General features: G+C 33.6%; 11 protein-coding genes across 13 annotated transcripts; 4 read left to right on the plus strand and 7 right to left on the minus strand.

Annotated features, from left to right (window-relative positions):
- Positions 1-37: 37 nt before the first annotated feature.
- On the minus strand, positions 38-3327 carry LOC116349898 (sodium-coupled monocarboxylate transporter 1). The gene is made up of 13 exons (XM_031781539.1): positions 2907-3327; positions 2796-2822; positions 2592-2724; positions 2449-2514; positions 2342-2393; positions 2207-2274; positions 2123-2140; positions 1921-2057; positions 1589-1842; positions 1300-1517; positions 1002-1160; positions 453-622; positions 38-372 (listed from the first exon to the last, which is right to left on the minus strand). Exons 1-13 carry the CDS (start codon positions 3110-3112, stop codon positions 108-110), a joined length of 1773 nt encoding a protein of 590 aa, XP_031637399.1. The 5' UTR covers positions 3113-3327; the 3' UTR covers positions 38-107.
- A 1022-nt stretch (positions 3328-4349) lies between these two features.
- On the minus strand, positions 4350-7140 carry LOC116349915 (neither inactivation nor afterpotential protein G). Its single transcript, XM_031781571.1, has 11 exons — positions 6918-7140; positions 6728-6821; positions 6625-6658; positions 6516-6552; positions 6410-6447; positions 6319-6343; positions 5335-6239; positions 4905-5271; positions 4741-4845; positions 4596-4662; positions 4350-4515 (listed from the first exon to the last, which is right to left on the minus strand). Exons 1-11 carry the CDS (start codon positions 7123-7125, stop codon positions 4461-4463), a joined length of 1935 nt encoding a protein of 644 aa, XP_031637431.1. The 5' UTR covers positions 7126-7140; the 3' UTR covers positions 4350-4460.
- Positions 7141-7258: 118 nt separating this feature from the next.
- On the minus strand, positions 7259-8254 carry LOC116349935 (probable ribosome biogenesis protein RLP24). Its single transcript, XM_031781600.1, has 2 exons — positions 8083-8254; positions 7259-7916 (listed from the first exon to the last, which is right to left on the minus strand). The coding sequence occupies exons 1-2, from the start codon at positions 8161-8163 to the stop codon at positions 7407-7409; spliced, it is 591 nt and encodes a 196-aa protein (XP_031637460.1). The 5' UTR covers positions 8164-8254; the 3' UTR covers positions 7259-7406.
- A 121-nt stretch (positions 8255-8375) lies between these two features.
- On the minus strand, positions 8376-9305 carry LOC116349936 (transcription factor MafK-like). The gene is made up of 3 exons (XM_031781601.1): positions 9133-9305; positions 8792-9010; positions 8376-8695 (listed from the first exon to the last, which is right to left on the minus strand). Exons 1-3 carry the CDS (start codon positions 9169-9171, stop codon positions 8552-8554), a joined length of 402 nt encoding a protein of 133 aa, XP_031637461.1. The 5' UTR covers positions 9172-9305; the 3' UTR covers positions 8376-8551.
- A 285-nt stretch (positions 9306-9590) lies between these two features.
- Positions 9591-11082, plus strand: LOC116349934. Of its 2 annotated transcripts, none has more exons than XM_031781598.1 (3): positions 9591-9651; positions 10307-10834; positions 10896-11082. In XM_031781598.1, the coding sequence occupies exons 2-3, from the start codon at positions 10325-10327 to the stop codon at positions 10995-10997; spliced, it is 612 nt and encodes a 203-aa protein (XP_031637458.1). In that variant the 5' UTR covers positions 9591-9651; positions 10307-10324; the 3' UTR covers positions 10998-11082. The 2 variants fall into 2 exon arrangements, with proteins under 2 accessions (XP_031637458.1, XP_031637459.1); XM_031781599.1 differs by lacking the exon at positions 9591-9651 and adding an exon at positions 9678-10246.
- Positions 11083-11322: 240 nt separating this feature from the next.
- LOC116349951 (probable Golgi SNAP receptor complex member 2) lies at positions 11323-12416 on the plus strand. 2 transcript variants are annotated; one of them, XM_031781634.1, is made up of 4 exons: positions 11323-11389; positions 11449-11594; positions 11705-11810; positions 11906-12416. In XM_031781634.1, exons 2-4 carry the CDS (start codon positions 11461-11463, stop codon positions 12299-12301), a joined length of 636 nt encoding a protein of 211 aa, XP_031637494.1. In that variant the 5' UTR covers positions 11323-11389; positions 11449-11460; the 3' UTR covers positions 12302-12416. The 2 variants fall into 2 exon arrangements, with proteins under 2 accessions (XP_031637494.1, XP_031637493.1); XM_031781633.1 differs by having other exon boundaries at positions 11335-11594.
- On the minus strand, positions 12348-14631 carry LOC116349947 (DET1 homolog). Its single transcript, XM_031781628.1, has 5 exons — positions 14095-14631; positions 13852-14027; positions 13188-13778; positions 12836-13116; positions 12348-12767 (listed from the first exon to the last, which is right to left on the minus strand). The coding sequence occupies exons 1-5, from the start codon at positions 14488-14490 to the stop codon at positions 12547-12549; spliced, it is 1665 nt and encodes a 554-aa protein (XP_031637488.1). The 5' UTR covers positions 14491-14631; the 3' UTR covers positions 12348-12546.
- Positions 14632-14719: 88 nt separating this feature from the next.
- On the plus strand, positions 14720-16569 carry LOC116349949 (G-patch domain and KOW motifs-containing protein). Its single transcript, XM_031781631.1, has 2 exons — positions 14720-15725; positions 15830-16569. The coding sequence occupies exons 1-2, from the start codon at positions 14861-14863 to the stop codon at positions 16489-16491; spliced, it is 1527 nt and encodes a 508-aa protein (XP_031637491.1). The 5' UTR covers positions 14720-14860; the 3' UTR covers positions 16492-16569.
- A 53-nt stretch (positions 16570-16622) lies between these two features.
- Positions 16623-17698, minus strand: LOC116349952 (probable ribosome biogenesis protein RLP24). Its single transcript, XM_031781635.1, has 2 exons — positions 17527-17698; positions 16623-17247 (listed from the first exon to the last, which is right to left on the minus strand). The coding sequence occupies exons 1-2, from the start codon at positions 17605-17607 to the stop codon at positions 16738-16740; spliced, it is 591 nt and encodes a 196-aa protein (XP_031637495.1). The 5' UTR covers positions 17608-17698; the 3' UTR covers positions 16623-16737.
- A 148-nt stretch (positions 17699-17846) lies between these two features.
- LOC116349948 (T-complex protein 1 subunit gamma) lies at positions 17847-20111 on the minus strand. The gene is made up of 4 exons (XM_031781629.1): positions 19977-20111; positions 19851-19912; positions 19312-19698; positions 17847-19243 (listed from the first exon to the last, which is right to left on the minus strand). Exons 1-4 carry the CDS (start codon positions 20008-20010, stop codon positions 18086-18088), a joined length of 1641 nt encoding a protein of 546 aa, XP_031637489.1. The 5' UTR covers positions 20011-20111; the 3' UTR covers positions 17847-18085.
- A 325-nt stretch (positions 20112-20436) lies between these two features.
- On the plus strand, positions 20437-22458 carry LOC116349950 (probable histone-binding protein Caf1). Its single transcript, XM_031781632.1, has 3 exons — positions 20437-20531; positions 20704-20842; positions 20967-22458. The coding sequence occupies exons 2-3, from the start codon at positions 20821-20823 to the stop codon at positions 22226-22228; spliced, it is 1284 nt and encodes a 427-aa protein (XP_031637492.1). The 5' UTR covers positions 20437-20531; positions 20704-20820; the 3' UTR covers positions 22229-22458.
- Positions 22459-23181: the final 723 nt, after the last annotated feature.

A 23181-nucleotide genomic window follows, 5' to 3' on the forward strand; every position in this document is an offset into this window, starting at 1 on the left:
CACTGCTCATAATCAACATGTAAATAAAACAAATATCTTCGATTGAATCTCTTCCAATATTTATTGAATTAATAGGATAATAAAATACATTTGTAAAAACCGTACGCTTATAGAGTTGATTCTTTTTCTCCAAAACTTTCTTCGTCCACTTCTGGTATAACATTTCGATTTGGATGAGATTTTTTCGGCAACTTTCTACTGCGATCAACACGAATGTATTTCCTTAGACATGGTGCAATTAGTTTGAGATCCACTTTTGAAGCATCACTAGCACCCGAAATAAATGTTCCCAAACCAGCGAAAATTAACGTTGTCAACGCACCGAAGGCTGTGTACCACATGTATGATATTCGATAGAGAGCAAACGTTTCACTAAATACAAATAAAATAGAGAAAAGAGAAACAATTTACATTTCAAGCGGAAATAAGAATGAAAAAAATGATTTATTTACGATTCATGAACGAATTCCGGTTTAACTGTTAATTCAAAGTCATATGAACAGTTACTAATAGACATTTCTTTGTGTTCAAATTGAATTGCACCCGAGGCGATCGCCCATTGAGCATTCAAACTGACCCATGACATAGCCAATACACCGCATATTCCACCAATTAATGTATTCTTCAGTAATAAAAAACACATTTTAAGTTTCAAACAGAGTATTGCTCAGCGCTGCTGCCATCCACAGCATGTTAAAATATCTTCCTGAGAATGCGTCGTCCGTCGCATGCGAATGTACGTAGCAGTTTATACATCACAGCGAACAAGAATGCATGCATTGTTCTCTTCACGATTATGTCACTAAAAACATTCAAACGATTGTATAGAGAACAATGCACATATTGTTGTTCGCTTTGATGTAAAAACTGCTACGTACCTTGCGACGGACGACGCATTCTCAGGAAGATATTTTAATATGCTGTGGATGGCAGCAGCGCTGAGCAATACTCTGTTTTCAAATAATTTTTAAATAAATCAATAATATTATTATGAATATTACCGTTGCATTGATCCATGGGAGAAGAATGCCGATCGTGAAAATGCCCAACAACGGTCCGTTTGTGATTGCTTCCAAGCTCATTGTCAGTTGAAGTACGGTGCCCATTTTTTGAACGACAACAACAAGAGCAACGCAAATAATGCCCATCACAACAACAACCTATTAACAGACAGTTTGTTAATTAATATTTGATAATCCATTACGATACAAATGTAATATAAATAAAAATATTAAATAAACAATTAATTAAGAATTTTGTTGATGTTTTTTTAATTATAGTAATCCAACAATAACAAACCATTCGCATAATCCAGTTAATTGATGTATTCGATAAAGGTTTCTTCACAAATGGCTTCACAAAGTCTTCCAATACAATGGCTGACATAGAATTCAAACATGTAGAAAGTGAAGATAACGCCGCACTAAAAACACCAGCAACAAATAAGCCAGTCAATCCAAAATGCCCTCCCAGCGTGTCCATCACAAATAAGGGTAGCAGTTGATCTCGGGCGGATGCTAGTTTTGTTAATAATATTTGTTAGTAAAACGGTTTTGTTAATAATAACTTTTTCAAATTTTGAAAATACCCAATTTCGTTGTCAACGGGTCACATGATTTATAAGTGGCATAAATTAATAAACCAATGTATGAACATAAACACATTAATATTATAACACCACCAATAAAAATGTAGAGCGCAATTCGACCCGCTTTCAATGTGGGCAATGCAAGATAACGTTGTATCATGTTTTGAGATACGGCATTTGCTTGTAACCAATATATTATGCCCCCAAACACTTGTGACCATATTGAGTGTCGAATAGTTGGATTAATATCCAATCTGTGTGTGAATGCATCAAAGTAAGAATTATAAATAATACTCTCAAATGGAAAAAAGGGAATAATTAAAATCGATTACATTGGTGCCTCAATTCGACCACTATTCCAAGCCTCTGTGAACACAACATTCGAGCCGCCCACATTTGAAGTGCCCTTGACCGCCACAATTACAAGTGCACCAAACATTGAAATTGTTTGAATCACATCTGTCCATACCTAAGATATTTCGTAACAAGTGAATCTTTATTTTTTATTTAAAAAATTAAATATTGATATCATACCACTGCCTTAATGCCACCCTGAAATTTTTTTACGTTTTAATTATAATTTTCTTCAATTAACTTATTAAACAGTATCGAACTTACAGCGCACGTGTAAAATACACAAATGACACAAACAATTGGCGTAATAATGTGAACATTGACTCCAGTCACTGAAAAATATACAGTATCAAATTAGAATGAATTCAAAAATATAATTTTATCAATATTCAATTTTACCTTGATTAAATGCAAGTGCTGGTACATATATTACTATTGGTAAATAACCAATCTAAAATTATTCAAATTAATTAAGTTTGTATCAATAAAGAACAAATGAAACTTACGTTCATTATAGTAAACATTATTGCGCCGAACATTCTCAATCGACGATCAAAACGAGCCTCCAAATACTGTAAGTAGGTAAGATAAATGTAAAATCAATGAAATCACATAAAGCCTTCGTAATCATTTCCTTGTGACAATCTACCTCATAAGTCGATGTTATGTTTAGTTCATGAAAAACAGGCAGATAAAATGTCGACATAAAGAAGCCCATCAATAAAACACCGCCAGCGGAATACACATATTGAATTCCAAATGAATAAACTTCTGTGGGTAACCTAAACAAAATTATAATTTTTTTTTGATCGATTATCGGCGGTATCAAATATTTCGCAACAAAGTCACTCACCCGACAAATGTAATGCCACTAATGAAGCTGTATTTTATTGAAAAAGAAAATAAAAGAAAAAGTCAAAATGTTTGAATGCTTTTTTTAATCGGAAAATATTATATCAAGCACCTTGCAACCAAAGATAGACTAACAGGAAATATTGGCATATTTCTATTACCGACGAGATATTCATCTTCGGTATTTTCCTTTTTCTCAAAGAACCCGAAATAGATTCCGATAACTATGCATACCATTAGCATCATCACGAAACACGAGTAATCAGACCACGAAAACCGTTCGAGTTGCGAGGTGAGAACATCACTTATGTTAGGCATTTTGTTTCAATTGATTGCCAGTTTTTTAAACTTCAAAATCTACCAAACAAAATCTTTCACTGAAGACGTCACTTCAATCAACAATCGATCTACTCCTAACTCTTCCACAGTGCATTCAATTCTTCACAGTATTCAATATTTAACGAAACGTAAGAGCAAAGAAAATTCACAACGAATAGTGAGCGCTAGTGCCACCAAAATGACAAAGATTTTACAGAACTTTGATTTCATTAACAAATCGTACCAAGGTTCCAACAATCGCATTCAAATTGGACTACATACACAAACGCAGCATTGCCAATTCGTTTGTATGTGTACACAGATGAATGATGATCACAGCAAACCACGATTATGAACCAGACAAATAAATTCCCTTTGTGATTTGTGTGTTTCTTACATAGAAGTTTATAGTAAGTACAGATCACGAGTGAAACAAATGCACATAGCAGGTTAAGCTATTTAGTTCGATGAAAACACACACATATGAGTGTGTATTTGTGTGCCTATGCAAACATATCAAATTGATCATTATATATAATTTCTTTATCACAATCGAGAGAATTACGGTTTGTGATGAAATCTATGATGGCATTCTTACGAATTTATTTCATGTAATTTACGCTTGATCATCACACACATTCCAGTTACCTTCACCAAATTAACGGATAAAAATAGATCAACTTTGCGTTGATAAAACAATGACTTTTATTTGAATCAACTACAATTTGTTTTTTTTTTTTTCGTCAACAGTAGTATGTCGCAGTTCATAAAACATCCGAATGTTAAAATGCATGAACCATTTCCGCATGATTTTGATTCGGTAATTTAATATATATGTTAAACAAGTGATGCTTAAATCGTATGAGTGTCGTATGTGTCGTAAACCGAATGCCTTACTTATTGTGAGTGAGCACAATACACGAATGACCGATGTTTTGTGTACAGCATGCTGTACGGTCGTAATTGAATCACTTCGAAACGGATACGATTTTGATAAATTTAAACGCGCACTTCACTTTGTTCAATTTATTTCTAAGTGGTGAACCATCAATGCATTCCTCATCGTATTTTTTCTTGAACATAGTTTGTTTGCTATACATAGTGTTATGTAAGTAATAAATTTGATTCAAAAAAATGCTGTGTTAAAAAGGCCATCAACCCAAAAATATGAAGGAAGATTCTTCGTATAAAGAGAATTTATTTGCAAAGTAACAACTAAAGTTCATTAAGCGTTACGAGAATAAATAACGGCACGACATTCACATCGATTTAAATTTAATGAGTCTTCAGTTTTACGGAAAATAAGTCACAGATGCTTTCTTCTTTCGTTTTGCATTGAACTTGAATGTCAAGTGTGTTGTGCACGTGATCGTACTTGACAAATTTCAAACAGAGTCGATAAGCTTTTAATGTGGAAAATGTGTTTAATATGATATAAATTAACATTCAAATTTATTTTATCCATTAAAATGAATCATCGTACAATATCATTTTTGATGCTAATTCAGCAAAAGCAGCTACAGCTGAATGCGGATGACCACTTACTGGTGCTGCAAAAATAAATAAAGATATATAACCATTTAATTAAAGTAGGAAAATGGAGAAGTTCGATTTAAAATGTAGCTCACTCGGAATCACACTTGCATCAATGACACGTAGTTTTCGAACACCTCGCACTTGCATTCGGCTATCTAGTGCACTATTTGGCGCTTTGCCAATTGCACACGATCCACCTATAGTATATTATCCACGTATAGACATTTGAATTATACATCGACACATCGACACATACCTGGATGATGGGCTGTTATGCCACCCACTCTGATTATGCATTCCAAATATCGGTCTGTGATACTAATATCCTCTTCGTTAAGAGATATCAAATTCTTGCATTGACTAAATTGTGGCCAATGAATTTTTGTATTTACCGCCTTAAAAGCTTTAGTGGACATTAAATCCATTGAGAGTCGAATTGCCCTTATCAAACATTCCACATCAGTTTGAACTTCTAAGTAGTTTGGATCGATTTCCGGAGCATCTTGTATGCGATTGCCTGAAAGACGAACTGTTCCTCGGCTCAACGGTTGATGACAAGTATTTAGCAATACAAAACCCTCTTGTATACTATCGTTGTGGAATGGAAAATTTGCTCGAAATGCCTTAATCAGTGAAACTGAATCTATAAACTTATTCTGATTTATTTCATTAAATTTTAAATTTACCTCCCTATCGTAGCTTACGATCTTTCCCAAAACCTTCTCATCGATAGTGCCCACACCAAAAATGCCCGTTCCATGATTATTCTCTAGGTCATTTACGTATCCAATCACTCCAAAATTACTAAATACACCGCTTCCTCGTACTAAGTAATTCAATATTTCCCATACATTCAGTACTGTTTCTCGAGTGACTGTCATTTTTTCACCGGCATCGACAGACACATAAATTGGCACGCTCATGTGATCATAAAGATTTCGACCAATCATCGGTGAATTATGAACAACATTGATTTCAAACTTTTTCAATTCTTTCGTTGGACCGACACCTGATAATTTTAGGATTTGCGGCGTGTGAAAAGCACCAGATGCAAGTAGCACCCCTCTGGCTGCATAAATTTTTTGTGGTGTACGTGTAAGATAGTCTTCTGCTGCTAAAACTCCAACCGCTGTTTTCTTATTGAATAACACTTTATGAACTCTTGTGTTCAATACAATTCTCAAATTTGGTCGATTAAACACAGGCTTCAAATACGTATGATAAACTGAGTGACGCAATCCTTTGTGTGTATTGTACTTTGCAAGATAATATTCAAGATTGGAGACATTTTTGCGGTGTAGTTCATTTGCACCGTCCATGAACTTTGTCGATAGTAACGAATAATCGTATTTTATGGCTGACACAGGTAAATTCGTTTTAAACAAATTGGAGTGAGTCCCTTTTGAATCAATTTGTTCATTAATTGAACATGTGTCCACACTGCATTCATTGCCTGTATATTTATCATGTTCCAAGTCTTCTTCGTCATTGAGATCCCACCAATCAATACCATATTCTTTCCATCGTTCCAAATCTTTTTTATTACCATCGAAATGAATCAAATAATTTAATTGACTCGAACCACCCAAACCTTCAAAAAAATTATGTTATCAAATCAATTTATGTCAAATGAAGGAATGAAATTTAATCTTCGAATATATAAAAAAAACCTTTTCCCCGAGGTAAAAACTGAATCTAATAAAACAATTAAAACATTAATGATAAATATAAACAGTTCTTTATCATTATGATATTTCTAACCTGATCCCAAAATCCAAATGAAGAATGTTTTTGGCTTACTTGTAAAAGTAGGGCAATTATGAATTAACACGGTTAGGCGTTCATTAGAAATTTTCAGCTTACTTACTGGTTGTTAATTTCCAATCATTTTGAGTTCGTTGTTGCTGTGATGTTAAAAAATTAACCATTATTTTTTTTACCATTTTGTGTAAATTTCACGTCGTTTAAAAATTTACCTGTGATGTAAGAAAGGGAATCATCGACAATGGACTATGAGAGGAAATATATTTTGAAATAGTTAAATGTTCACTTAATCGATGCAAGCATATAATAAGTAACCTGAATGTGCTTCCCGCTTCAATAAGTAATACACTAATTTTTGGATTTTCTGTCAGTTTAGATGCCAAAATGCATCCTGACGTACCACCACCAACTAAAATAAAAATATAATCCATTCTCTCAATTTATTTTAATTGTCTATTCGCCAAGTATTCATTTATGAAGAAAATTTGGCTACGGTAATACTTACCTATAATATAATCATATGTGTATTTTATTGCCTCTTCAAAGCCGATCAAATTCGAAATAGTTTCCGTGGATAAATAAATCCAAAGTGTAAACAACAGCGTAATACAGATCAACGGACAGAAAATAACTAATTTCAATAAAAATGTCCACTTAAATACATGATTTGGTAATTGTTTGAAAAACTCAATGACATATGTTCGGATAGCCATAGTTTCTTCGAATGAGTGGTTCGATTTCAACTAAAATAGAAAATGTTTCAGCTAACATGCTTTTGCATTGAATACAGTCAGCAAATCAAATTAACGTTTGAGAGTTTAATCCATAATCGATATGTACTATCTATTACAGTGTATTATGTTTATTTACATTTTTAACATTACATTTTTATTGATGTAAAATAAAATAAAATGGAAACATATTTAGAAACATTTTAATTTTGCCTTCTATCTCTTAATCGCACCAAGAAACTTAAAACTAAAAGAAAGTATATTTAGTTCTCTTCCGCCAACATTTCTTCGTCTGAATCCATGGCTGCATTTTGAGCCAATTGCTTTTCGAGTTGTTTGGCGTCAACGTATGTAATATTTTCGTCATCGTCGTCATCACCTTCATCCATCATTGCTGCTTGTTGTGCGGCTTCCTTTGCTTGACGTTCTTTCAAACCGGCAGCTGGAGATCGAATCAATGACATATTCTTCTGTACATCTTTAACGTCCATTTCGATTTCCTTTTCACGGCCCTTGCGTAATCTCTGCATGACATACAAACCGGTGCGTTTGTTTTTAATTTCGGTGACACGTTGAATGGCGTCAACCGTTTTTTCCCACAATTCTCTTCTGTATTTGATTGGAACATTGCGACGTTTTTCAAATTCAAAGCTTGGATCGACCGTGAGTTCTTTGCCAGCGGTTTTACGATAAGCCTTGGTCCATTTGGCCTTACGTGGATTCTTGCGCTTTTTGAACGCTTTGTGGCATTTCGATCGACAAAATTTGAAAATCTATAAAGTGAAAAAAACTTATTTAGTCATTTGATTTTAGTGCGATTTTAATAGATTTAAAAATATTCAATTGCTATTTTGGCTTATGGATTGATGATGTCTCTGTAGTGAACCATATAATACACCATTCAAAATAACAAACAAAAACTGTATTTTTTTCGTTTACCTTGCTGTCGTTTCGCACAAATTGAATGCCATGCCCAGGGTAGATCTTGCTGGAACAAAAATAACACACTTCAATACGCATTTTAACTATTTAAATCGTTTAATTTATGATGCAATAAAGAAATGTTATTGTTTACACGATGCTCTCACGTGGAGCTGCGTATTATGAAGAAACACATTTCGCCTGACAGTATCTAAAGTGTCAAACGTGATTTCTAAAAATTACTGGTAGAGGCGCCACCAGGAATTATATAGAGAGTTTAAATAATAATAATAATAATAACAAAGTAAATGTATGAATATTTTTTCTGAAATTTTATTTAAAATCTTAAAATTTCACTTTAAATCTTCAAAATACAATACGGTAAGCTTTCAAAATATGTATACTATCTCTAGTCACACAATATTTATGCTTAGATTATTTGTGAAATAAAGTTTATAGTATATGTAAAATAGAATCCATGGAAAACTTATGGATTTTGTAATTCGTCTGGAATGGAAATTTTGTTCTCAATCGCAAACTTTTTAAGTGCTTCATATTTCATGCGCCATCTGACACTATCTTCACGCAATTCCTGATTTCTGTTCTGCATACTCTCCATATTTTGCCATTCCTGGATGTGATCACAGAAGATTGGAAACATTTAGTATGAATATTTTACACATGTTTTAACATAAATAGAACCAAAGTATTCTTCGCAATGACTTACGCATGATTTTTCTGTTTCCAAAACATCTTTTTGTTCGATCCGTTTCACACGGCAACTGGCTGCATAGCCACGGTTCTTCAAAGTACGACGTCTTTGTTTCATACGAACAATTTCCGAACGATTTAAACCACGTTGCTTGAGCGTTCGATTCAAATCACGCACTGAAATCGATACCAACTCATCATCATCTATATTCACTGAACAAGGCGACAATGGGGCCTGAAATTTTCGATAAAAATATTTTATTTCATTAATATGATTGATATTTTGCTGTAGTGTTCAACTTGCATTATGGTGCTCAAACATAAATTTTGACATTTTCTTCAATACTTTTTACTTACCATTGAACCTTTTCGCTCGCGTTTATGCTCGAGAGGCATTTTTAACTTTGATTTTGCTGCAAATTATGACAAAAAATCAGCGAAATATTAATTGCGATGCTTGAAAATATTAAAAGTTGCAAGTCACTCTTTTACATTTGTTCATCTATTGTTTATGTACTCACTCGATGACTTTTCTCTTCCGTATGTTATGCACAGGGTTGTACACAATTTGGCATTTGACATTGGCTTCATTCAAATCTTTAAATGGTAAATTTTTTATTTATTAAAAATACTTTGGATTGAATTATCCTTGGATCGTATAAACATTGAGAAACGCAAAACAATTATTTTAATTTGTTATTTCTTTTATTCTTATAATCTTATATTCAGACATAATCAGAAATTATAAATTGATTTTTATTATACAAATCGAAAGTTTTACTCGTATTTGTTGAACTCTTTTATTTTTTTTGCAGATTTAAGTGAATACGTGATGTTCAAAACCTTGATAAATAAGAAGCACTATAAATACCAAAAGTAAATAAAACCATCATAATTGGGTAATGCCCAAAAGAGCGTAAAAGTCAATATCTATAAATGGAATTTATTTGTGTTTAAAGCTAAACATTAACTGAATATTGAATACTGCCAAACCTCAGAACAATGCAGACACAAAAATCTTTTGACAAAATTATCAAATAGATGCACTCGGTATTCGGTTCTCGGTATTCTAAATAAAAGAAAAATTTTCTTTTCTTTCTAGTACATAACATACACACACTTGAAAATGTGACAATTTGTCTTTATCGTATTAAAATATAGAAATAAAAGTAATGTACATGTAGTGGTTGTCACCGTGAAAAATGAACAAATGATCATCACAATCCAAAAATGATAAAATTAATTACCACTGTTGGCTTTTGGTAAAATATGTGGGTAGGCAAAAGTGTGTCAGAAACGACAGTTCTACGCACAATATCAAACTATGAAGAAAATTATTTAAAAAAGTTATTACTACTATTATGCACTTGTCGTATTCTTCATACTTGGTGGGAATTGAACAAAATTGATTATAAAATAATCGTTTAGATCTGAAAGTGTTATTTAATCAATTCGTATCTCCAGCGCGAAAGTATGCTTTAGTTTTGATAAATTCCAAAGTGTAAATAAAAATCGTGTCATATCGTTACAGTTATTTTTTATCAACATCATGCAGTGTTACGTGCTTTACTATACTGTGATATTAACATTAAGCATATTTGAAGCAAATACACAAGACTTTGGACGATCGATATTTAATATATGGAAAAATTCAAATATACCACAAAATTCACAACGTCAAGGATCAATTGATGAATTTATCGCCCTCAGGCCGACTACTCCAAAACCCAATGAATACGAACCATGCATTCCGCAGCAGTTTTTCCCAAGGCGCGATAAAAGATCACCACATTTCCGAAGGATAGCATTTCAATCAAATTATCCAGTGCCAGTGAATGTATACCAACAAAATGTAGTGAACAAACCATCCTATAATGGCTACGGAGGCTATTATTGTGGTAATCATCAACCGGGTCACAACAACTATTTAACACATTTTCCAAATTTATTTGGTGGAATTTTTGGGACGAATTCAAATGCAATGGTTGCATCTCCACTATTTGACGCCAATGTAAAACCCGTACATGAAAACAACGGTGACAACATCAATCCAAATGGAGTAAGAAAAGACAATTAATACTGTTTTGTTATAATTAAATTAAACTTAAAATTACATACAGATAGATCAATGGAAACCAGGAAAACCAGTTGGAGGAATACAAAACATTGTGGATGGACATAATCAAGACCTTTCTAGCAATCGATTTCCCAAATTTTTTTGAAATTTAATCATAAATTAAACCACTAATTTATAAGCAATTATGTACATAATTCTTTAATTGATTAATAATAATTGATTCAAAATGACCAATTGCATTCTGAATTCATTTCAAGATAATCATTTTACTACAAGATTATGAATGATTCTATATTTCACTTATATCATTTAATAAAAATAAAACCAGTCGTTTTTAAACTTTGTTTATTTATATCTTATCAAGTTGTAACTGTTTTATAACAATCTCAAAATGGCGCCATCTTCAATTGAATGACGGAAATGTGTAAGCGATATTGTTTGCGATGAATCGATGTATGACGTTTCACTCATTTGTCATCAAGTGTTATTTTAAAACTGTATTGCTTTCTGATTCCGAAACAGTATACAGTCTCATAGGTGATCACTTTTTAATATATTTTCACGAACACTAACGTGATTCTCAATTATTTGTTTAGTTAAATTAAGCAATGGAATCCCTCTATTTCGAAACAAATCGCCTGATTCAGGATACACAAGGCTATTTTGAACAATTGAACAATGCCCGAACAGACACGTCAGAAGTTGAAAGTAATATTTCACGAAATATTGCAATGGTTAATGCGTAAGTTAGTCTTTATATTGACAAAACATAATTCATAATTCAATTAGCTTCAATTTCACTAATTAATGAAAAAACTCTTTACATCGGTTTGCAAAATAATTTCTTTATAGAAACTGTGATCGTTTGGATGTGCTAGTATTCAAGGTGCCAGCAGTGCGAAGACCGAATGAGAAAATGCGGGTCGACCAGTTAAGATATGATATTCGACACTTACAGGTAACTATTTAAACTCATGTAATTTTTTACTTTCCAAAGATAAAACAACAATCAGTGATTATTTATTTACATGCAAATTTTATTAAAAAAAATAGGCCGGTTTGCAATCGTGGCAGCAAAAAAAGGAGCGCCGTGAATTGGAACGTAGTGAAAGAGAACAATTGCTCAGCCGTAGATTTACCGCAAACTCAGAGACTTCAATTGATATTGATTATTCATTACAACATCATAATTCTATGATGAATGCGCATCAAGGTGTGGATGATATGTTAAATACTGGCCATAATGCACTCGAAAATCTTAGAACGCAACGCGAGAAGTTAAAGGGAGCACACAAACGCATTTTAGATATTGGAAACACATTAGGCCTTTCAAACACCACTATGCGATTGATTGAGAAACGTTTGTCTGAAGATAAATACGTGCTCTATATTGGAATGGCGGTCACTTTGCTTGTCATCTTCATATTCATTTACTATTTTGTATTTTGAACGAAATTTCCATCCAAGTTTTAACTATGATTCCAAATTCTATTGATTTCTTTTTATTTATAAACGTACTTTATTCAATGTCTGTAAATAAAAAAAGAACATGTTTAAATATAAATTGACATCGAAAGATACATATTTTCAAAGTGTTGACAGTTGTTTCGATGATACGAAATGAAATTACAAAACCAATTTCAATATTTTTTCATTTTAAAAGTTGAGCTCTTCATTTAACATCACAGCAATTGCTACTTAAGAATTTCCGTTTCAGAATTACGTAGGTGAAAGTTACAGACATAGTCATTGTCAATGCGCTGAACACTTATCGCAAACGGTTCAAATGGATGAAATGTAAAGGCAACCAAACGTCGTACAGGTTGAGAGCGACGATCTTGTAGTCCGGGATAGATACGAAATTTCAATAGACCCGAGTCACGTCCAAAAAATCGAATTGGATATTCGCCACATGCTGAAAAATCAAAAGTGAAACGTGAAATTCGTGAGAGAAAAATAAAAGATTTTTTTATGAATTTTTACCTTTTGGTCGCTCCAACATCGAAACCCATTTATCATCATAGCTGAACAAACTTAAATCTAAGTACGGAGAATTGCTATAGCTTTGAGCACTAATCGGTAATTGAGAGAGAAGTCTTTTAGTTGCTTCAACAACACCACCACCACGGGCACTAACAATCGTCTGTTTGAAGCGATTTTGTTGCAATTTGGCATATAGATTATTGTTGGGAGAACATGAAAACTGCATTGGATGATGCATCCAAGTATTGCGAAAACTATCACTGAAATTCTCGAACAAATATCTAAATAACAAAATTATTATTAGTTACGATAAATTTCTAGTCAAAAGAATTCGTTGTGCAATGAAGCTTACAATAAATCATCCGATTGATTATCGTAAACGGCCAAAACTTCACTATCACGAATGCTATAAAAGACAAAAAAGGCGGGTTGGCTATTTGGTTCGTGCGCTTTGAGTGTGACAACTGCTTCGCTGGCATATTTGATTAAGAGTAAATTTTCATCAAGTAATTGCATCTTCCAAATACGCAGTTGCCGATATTGATCGAAAAATTGATAAAATTTACGCAGAGGATATTGATTATTTATTCGTTCGGATTCAGCTTTGGCGGTTCTATATAAATGAACTAAAAACCGATGTTTCAGACTCCCTATAGTGGCCTCACGCACAGGAATTTGTGTTTCATTCACTAAATTATACAAATACACATCTTGTTCGCTGCAAAAGCGACCAATTTTTAAAATATTATAGAAAACGCCGTCAATAACTTCATACAGGTATATTGTTTGATGCTGCACCGATAGAACAGCGAACAAATGATTGTACAAATAAATGCCCTGATTGTGCGAAAGAAATATTTTATCACATTTATAGTTAATGCTGCCTGTCACGCGTCCCATGTGCAAATCAAGACAAAAAATTGAGTAATCTTCGAGTGGCGACCTGAAAAATAAAATAATTTCTTTTCAGTATCTATTTTTTCCATATCGAAAACGTTGGTTTAAACAAAATTTACCTAAGCGTTGGTGTTATCCCATCGTTTGTTGTGTACAAATCGTAAAAAGGAGGCCTTTGTTCATCTACGATGTATGATGCAGCACCAACGATAACATATCTACTGTCATTTGTGAAAAGACTGCATTCTCTGTTTAATTGTTTGCCAGCAGTTGCCACATTCACTGTCCATTTTAACTAAAATAAATGTATCATCCAAAGTAGCTATGATTTATTTCACCCAAACGAGCAATTACAAGCATACCTTGAATAATTTATCGAATATTTGACTTCGTATTGTGTACGGTAAATCTGTGTTTGCGTTTGGAACGATTTCAGTTTTCCATGCATTGACCAGTTTTGCAGCAGCAGCGACTCCATTAAACTGATATACTTCTAATGCCGTCTGATCTAAAGTGAATCCGATCAAAAATTGACCATTTGGACTAAATTTGCGCAAGAACCCTGCGGGCTTTTCAACATTTATCACCGTTAAATTTGGATGGATACATTTGTAAAAATCGCGAATCGTATGTTGATGTGTGCCAGGCCGTTGACCAATGCCATGTTCGCGTCTCATTAAATGACAAACAATATTCTGTGGCTTAATCTTTCGCGGAACTATATGTTCATTACGATTGGGAACATTTACACCACTCATAATGCAATTTCACTTTACAACTGCTATGAAAATAAAGAAGCCAATTTCATAGGTGACTTCATTTAAAGCTCAATTCTAAATAGATAAATTCGACTTATTTCAATAAATAAACACTACGTACTGTAAATGAATGTCACTAAAATTTTGTTTGTTTATTTGAGGTTATTTAATATTCATGTTTGACATTTAAGTGGTTTGAGGAGTTCACCAACTGTCACTGTCACAGCGTTGAAAACGGCTTGCTTTAAAACGTTTTCAAAACATTTACATGAGACACACGACAAAATCTTTTATTATTGTATAAATTAATTGTAACATTTCTATTTCATCAAATGTTGTGCATATAATTAACAAAACTAAAGTATTCAAAATGTCGGAAAAGAAGATTTCATTTGGTTTCAAACAAGTTAAAAAACAACCGGTGCTGTTGCCCAATAAAATTGGTGATGACAAAGACAAGAAAAATGACATTGAGTTAATTCAGTGTTTAGAGGGTCAAACCATTAAATTGGTAAATGAAAAGAAAAATGAAGACGAGAAACCACTCGTAATTCCGCTGCTGAATAGCCAAAAAACATCTTCTGCTCTGGCTTCATTGAGAAACCTTAAAACCATTTTGAACGAAGAAGAACAAAATGATGATGCAAATAGCGCAAATAAAGTGGATGCCAAAAGTACCGAAGTGACGCAACAAAATGCTCCGATGACCATTGAACAACGAGTTGTAACGGAATTATTGAATGAAGCAAAAAATATCGAAGAAAATGTTGACATATATGGAGATAAGTTGACGTTACCAATGGCAGCTGATAAGCTACCACTCGATGGAGCTAAACAGTCCTCCATGGATGATTACGCTAGCATTCCAATAGATAAATTTGGAATGGCCATGTTGAGAGGTATGGGATTAAAAGATGAGGAGATTATTTCGAAGAAAAACAAGGATCCAGAGCTACGACCAAGGGGCATGGGTTTGGGGGCTGACAAAATTGTTAAAAAAGTTAAACCACTAGTGGCGCCAGCCCAGAATGAAAAACTGGAAATCAAGAAAAATGCATACGTTCGCATTTTGGCTGGAAAAAACAAATACTTATATGGTCAAATTGAGGGATTAGATGATCAAGCGTGTCGTGTTATTGTTAGACTTGCGGTTGGCGGCGCCAGGGAAGCCCTTAACGAATTCATGGTGCAACCAGTTTCAAAACAAGAATTTCTACAGTACGGAAAAGTTATAAGTAAGTTAAACAATTAAAAATCTTCCAATCTTTGCTATTATCTAAAAAAAAAAACATTTTTTAATTTCAAATCAACATTTCACCATTTCTCTTCTTCTACAAAGACTCCGCCAAATATGAAGAATACATAAGAAAAAATGATGAAAAAGAGTTAAAACAGGAGGTAAAGAAAGAAGTTAAGCACGAAGGAGGCGAATCAAGGTCCATTTCGCGCGAACGGGATGAAAGTTCTTCGAGATCCAGACGTGAACCAAGTCCACACGAGAGCAAAATGAAAAGTGACAGAAATGATGAAAGCAATTCACGACACCGCAGTAGAGAGCGTAGCAATGATCGAAGTCGAGAAAAAAGCCAACGAAGTCCATCTCATGATCGTTACAAATCCAAAGAGATTGATCATAATTCATATAAAAGTCCATATGACAGCCGTCGCAGTCGGTCGACAGAAAAATATAGTAATAAACCGTCATCTAGTACTCGAAGAGAACGCTCAACAGATCGATTTAGAAACCGATCAACGGACGACAAATATCGGCGACATCACGAAAAATCAAGATCACCCAACAAGAGATGTTCATCATCAGATAGCGATAGCTCCGACGATTCCCGGCACAACAAACGATCGCATCACAAAAAATCGAAAAAGAAGCACAAGAAAAAGACTTCGAAAGCTTACTATAGTTCCGATGATGGTGATAGTCACAATTATAAGAAGAAAACAAAGAAAAGCAAGCGTCAAAGATCTAGATCAAGAGGGCGTCGATAGAATTTTTTTAATTTTTGATAATCTTTTCCAAGCTGTATAAATAATAAACTTTTCAACTTGAACACAAGTGTGCACAAATGCTTTCCTTGTTTTTACACAATTTTAAATGTCTGGTTTTCAAATTGTTTGACTTTTTTCTATTAACATTGCATTTTTATTGACATAAAATGAGATGGAAATATATTTTAAAGTAAACAGTTGAATTTTCGCCATGTATAAACGAAACTTAAAGTTAAAAAAGTATGTTTAGTTCTCTTCCGCCACCATTTCTTCGTCTGAATCCATGGCTGAATTTTGAGCCAATTGTTTTTCGAGTTGTTTGGCGTCAACGTATGTAATATTTTCGTCATCGTCGTCATCACCTTCATCCATCATTGCTGCTTGTTGTGCGGCTTCCTTTGCTTGACGTTCTTTCAAACCGGCAGCTGGCGATCGAATCAATGACATATTCTTCTGTACATCTTTAACGTCCATTTCGATTTCCTTTTCACGGCCCTTGCGTAATCTCTGCATGACATACAAACCGGTGCGTTTGTTTTTAATTTCGGTGACACGTTGAATGGCGTCAACCGTTTTTTCCCACAATTCTCTTCTGTATTTGATTGGAACATTGCGACGTTTTTCAAATTCAAAGCTTGGATCGACCGTAAGTTCTTTGCCAGCGGTTTTACGATAAGCCTTGGTCCATTTAGCCTTACGTGGGTTCTTGCGCTTTTTGAACGCTTTGTGACACTTTGATCGACAAAATTTGAAAATCTGCAAAGAAAATTTAAATTTAATTAGTATACACTCTTTGACATTTATTTTTCAGGTTATATTTTAAATATACGTCTTTTAAATCTACGATTTTATTATATTAGCATATATTTATACTTCAATTCAATGATGAATAAAATTCAAAAGATATTAAAAAAGTGTTTCCAAAATATTCAAAGTACATGATAACTTACAATCTAAAATTATATTCATAGTTTTTCTACTTTGCTGTAAACAATTCGATATTAACAATCATGTTGTTTGAATTTTTTCGTTTACCTTGCTGTCGTTTCGCACAAATTGAATTCCATGTCCAGGGTAGATCTTGCTGGAACAGAAATAACACACCTCAATACGCATTCTAACTGTTTAATTTATTTAATTTTGTTAATAAAAATGTTTGTTATTTTTATGAGACGCTCTCACGTGGAGCAGCGTATTGAAAAGAATCACATTTGGCCTGACAGCAACAATGGTGTTACAAATAATTTCTAATAATTACCGATAGAGGCGCTACAAACAGTGAAGATTTTATTTTTCAAATATTTATTTTTTTAAATTCCAAAATGAATATGTAATAAAGGATAATACAAAAGCGATTTTAATTGTAACTCTCATGAAGTGTTTATTATTTTTATTTGTTCAGTTACAAAAACGTGTTTTTTTTTCTCATCAAACTAATGAAGGAATAATACATTGAAGAAGAGTTTCGGCAATGGATGAAACAAAATGCATTAGTGTTTAAGTTTTTTTTTAAATGCTGAAAAGTGTGAATTTTTTGTGAAAATAAGCGGAAAAAATATAATTGTTATTAGTATTTGAGGTTCAATTTATGAATTTATTCAGCGCCTGCTGCTGCTTGGCTTGGTGTTGGAATACCACCGTCGCTATTCTTCTTCTTGGAACCGGACACAATATCGTCGATACGTAATAAAAGAATAGCTGTTTCAATTGCTGTTTTATAAACTTGTAATTTAACAGACAATGGTTCCCAGATACCGCGTTCAGTCATGTCAACCAATTGTCCACTTTCCCCATCAATACCCCAACTGCACAATCCAGATTGCTGTGATGCATGTTTAGCTCTCAATGCTGTCAATGTACGAATGGTGTTTGCTCCACAATTTTGTGCCAATGTACGCGGAATAATTTCCAAAGCTTGTGCAATTGCACGGAATTGATTGTTTTTACGAATCAATGCCAATGACAGAGCCATTTCAATGGCACCACCACCTGGTACAATGCGTGGTTCAATGACTAAATTACGTGCTACATGCAAAGCATCTTGCAAGTTACGTTCAGTTTCATTGAGTACATCTTTTGAGGCACCACGCAATAAAATCGTACACGCTTTTGGATCTTTGCATTCGGTAATGAAGGTGAAATATTCATCGCCTATTTTCTTCACTTCAAATAGTCCAGCACCAGTGCCAACATCATTTTCGGTCAATTCTTCCGTACGATTTACAATAGTAGCTCCACAGGCACGAGCGATACGCAAATTATCGGTCTTTCGTACACGTCGAATGGCTGTAATTCCAGCCTTTACCAAATAATGTTGTGCTAAATCAGAAACGCCTTTTTCTGTGAACACCAAATCTGGTTTAACAGCAATAATGTCCGCGCAAACACGTTGTACATGCTCCTCTTCAATTTGAAGCATTCTTGTGAAATCAGTATCACCAACAATTTCAACGCTTGTTTGGCTTTCGCCCTTCTTGTATTCCAATGGGCAATCAAGCAAAACGATTCGCGGATTTTTGATTTCACGACGCATCTTTGGGTGTGTTACATCTTTGTTGACCATAACACCCTTCAATACACACGAATCATCGATTGAACCACCTGGAATCTTTTCCACTTTAGCGTATCGCTTGATATCGACTTCTGTGCGACCATTATCGCTAATAGCAACAGTTTCAACTGCATCCAATGCAATTTGAACAGCCAAATCTGCCCAACGACCGATGAATTTCGTTCCAACACACGATTTTATCTAAAAATAAAACATATTTAGTCATCCATATAAAAAATACATTTCCAAATATAAAAAAAAATACATACGACTTTTTGCATTGTTTCTTTGTCAGTACGTTCAACCGGAACACTGAGGCTATTGAATTTGGATCCATCAAGTAATTCAATGATGTACTCAAGAGCTTCTCGGAACTGGCGAATAATTACCGTTGGATGGATTTGTTGAGTTAAGAATGGCTCAGCCACGGTTAAAATTTCACCAGCCAAAACGATAACCGATGTGGTACCATCGCCCACTTCTTCATCTTGTGTTCGGGCAATTTCAATCATACTCTTTGCAGCTGGATGTTGAACTGTGATTTCACGCAAGATAGCATTACCATCATTGGTCATTACAATGCCACCCATTGGATCCATCAACATTTTCAACATAGCTTGTGGTCCCAAGCATGTTCGAATTACATCAGCAATTGCCTATCAAAATGACGAAAGAGTTTAATTTATTTTCAATAATTTTAGCACAAAATACCAAAACATCACTATTGTTCGAAGGAAAATCCATTAAATTTAATTTACAGTATATATTTTTTGTGTAATGAACATTTCAAAATTGGATTGTGACTCACCTTTCCGGCATTTATGTTCTCCAGCTGCACTTTTCGACCAGATTCTCTTTTTGTATTTTGGCCTAAAACATAATGAACATTCATTTTTATGAAAAGTTTTTATGAAAATTTTCCAAATTTACTTACTTAAAACCAATATAGGCTGTTGTCCACCGAACATTTTGTAAAAAAAACCGTATGCAGAGAAATATAATCGAATAGAAAAGACAATGAGTCGCGTGCTTCTAGCCGTCAAAAATACTGATTTATAGGTTAAGTTTTCGTCCACTGAACGTTATTCCAATGAAAACTTGATGGAAGGCGGACTGTTGAGACAAGTACCAGAAAGAGATGCAAATATTTTTGACATTTGTCACATCGCCCATTTATCTCGAATCTTCTGAAACAAAAAACTTTGTTTTTCATCTTTTGAAAAACTAATAACTTTTTTTGTAAATGTCTGAATATATTTATATTAATTAAAAAACTATTTTCAAACGTCTTTTGGAACATTTTGTTCAAATAAATTCCATTTTCTTGTGAATAAATTGAAAATCATACATGAAGTTGGCTTCGAATTCATTCTTTCGAAAAAAATAGCGCTAATGCATATTTCCATTGTTTTCAAATGCACCTTCTGACAACTTCATATTTTAACCGCATTTTTTTTATAGCGTCTTCAAGCTGCAACCATCGTAGTAGGTAAGTATTTTATTTTGCGGCTTTTCAATCCAAAAACACAAAAGTATACCATTAAAAATCCATGAACCACAATTTTTTGTTTATAAAAATTATAAATCAGTAAAAAAACATACATAAAATGTGTTGAAAACATAATAAATAGATTTTTCAATAATTTTTTATCAATGTGCAGTGGTATTTGGCGCTTGGCGGTAGAATAAAACACACATAGACAATCACATTAAGGTTATACCAACACAAATATACGGTTTTTTTTTAACTTGATTTGTTATTCTAAAAAACACCAACAATGACGGATCGTGCTGATGGAGGTAAATATTGTTTTTGAAAACATTAGAGATATATTTTTATTTTATTTTTTATAAATTTATGATTTTAAATTTCATAAAATTATTAATAACATTCGAACTTACATTGTATTTAAAATTTGTGTAGCATTTGACGATGGAGTTGAAGAACGCGTCATAAATGAAGAGTACAAAATATGGAAGAAAAATACTCCATTCTTGTATGATTTGGTGATGACACATGCACTTGAGTGGCCATCTCTCACCGCTCAGTGGTTACCGGACGTTACAAAACCAGAAGGAAAAGATTATTCTGTACATCGGCTCATTTTGGGTACACACACATCAGATGAACAAAATCATTTGTTGATTGCCAGTGTTCAGTTACCAAATGAAGATGCTCAATTTGATGCAAGTCATTACGATAATGATAAAGGTGAATTTGGTGGTTTTGGATCGGTTTCCGGGAAAATCGAGATCGAAATTAAGATCAATCATGAGGGTGAAGTAAATAGAGCCAGATATATGCCGCAAAATCCGTGTGTTATCGCAACTAAAACCCCATCAAGCGATGTGCTTGTTTTCGACTACACGAAACATCCTAGCAAACCAGAACCAAATGGTGAATGTCATCCGGACTTACGTTTGCGTGGTCATCAAAAAGAAGGTTATGGATTATCGTGGAATCCAAATTTGAATGGTTACTTACTATCTGCGAGCGATGATCACACAATTTGCTTGTGGGATATTAATGCAACGCCGAAAGAGCACCGTGTTATTGATGCTAAAAATATTTTCACCGGTCACACAGCTGTCGTGGAAGATGTAGCATGGCATTTGTTACATGAATCTCTCTTCGGATCGGTTGCTGATGATCAACGTCTCATGATTTGGGACACGCGATGCAATAATACATCTAAACCGTCGCATACTGTCGATGCCCATGTAGCTGAAGTTAATTGCTTGAGTTTTAATCCGTATTCTGAGTTCATTTTGGCCACCGGTTCAGCTGACAAAACCGTAGCCCTATGGGATCTGCGTAATCTGAAATTGAAATTGCATTCATTTGAATCGCACAAAGATGAAATTTTCCAAGTTCAATGGTCACCTCATAACGAAACCATTTTGGCTTCAAGTGGAACAGATCGTCGTTTGCACGTTTGGGATTTATCGAAAATCGGTGAAGAACAAAGTCCAGAGGATGCTGAAGATGGTCCACCCGAATTGTTATTCATCCATGGCGGTCACACGGCCAAGATTTCAGATTTCTCATGGAATCCAAATGAACCATGGGTTATTTGTTCCGTTTCAGAAGACAACATAATGCAAGTTTGGCAAATGGCAGAAAATATTTACAACGATGAAGAACCAGAAATTCCAGCTAACGAACTGGAATCAACAAATGCCTAATTTTAAACGCATAACCTTCTTTTCGTTTCGTTTACTATATATATATATATTATAAAACTATTATCACTTATTTTACTATGACTACGGAAGTTCTCTTTTTTCTTTAATGAAATAAGCATCAAAGATTTGATTGTAATGTTTTTTGTTTTCATTTTGAAATTCAATGAAGTAAGTAAGAAAAATATTGCATGTATTTTTGAGATGATGAATAAAATCTATTTCATAATATATGTTCAAGTGGTTTACGTATGTCTCCCGTTTATTTATCCAATGCCTTTTTAAGTCAGCGAAACCATATTATAGCTTGATTATTTTTTGCATGGTGTATTTTTTATAGATTTGTATTCATAGTTGCTGTGATTTAATATTGATGCCGAATTGGTTAATTTCTAGCGTGAGATTATCATGTTGTCTGTTTATTGGAAATATATGATGAGTAGAACTACCGGTACGCAATTTTCAATTTATATTTGGTTGGTAGGTTTCATCACATACTAAAAGATCTTCTCAATTCCAATTGCTTTATGCCATCTTCAATTTTACTTGTTATATTGTTGGAGGTAATATTAGTGGGATACTCAAAAATATAGAACTATAGTCTCCCTATTAATATTACAAAGTTTCTAATACAAACTCTTTCAAACTTTTTGAAAAATAAGTATGAAGTTGAATTGAGTTTTCTATAAATTGTTTGTTTCATTGCTGATTTCTGTTGACATACATTCAAAAAATCATTAAGAACAAAGAATTGATTGAGAAATTTAAACAATTTTCAACCATTGATCCAAATCAATATCCTTGAATAAAATAATTTTTATTGTCTTGAATGACTGATTTCCATTCAAAATAAACTGAAGAGTTCGCATAATATTGAAGGAGTTTCAACAATATTATATTATCAAACCTGCACTGTTTCTTCTCAAAAATTACATATTGATCGATAATTGTACTTT

This window comes from Contarinia nasturtii, unplaced genomic scaffold, assembly GCF_009176525.2.
Source record: "Contarinia nasturtii isolate CC-2019 unplaced genomic scaffold, AAFC_CNas_1.1 Cnas_scaffold_3175, whole genome shotgun sequence".
Taxonomy (NCBI): Eukaryota; Metazoa; Arthropoda; class Insecta; order Diptera; family Cecidomyiidae; genus Contarinia; species Contarinia nasturtii.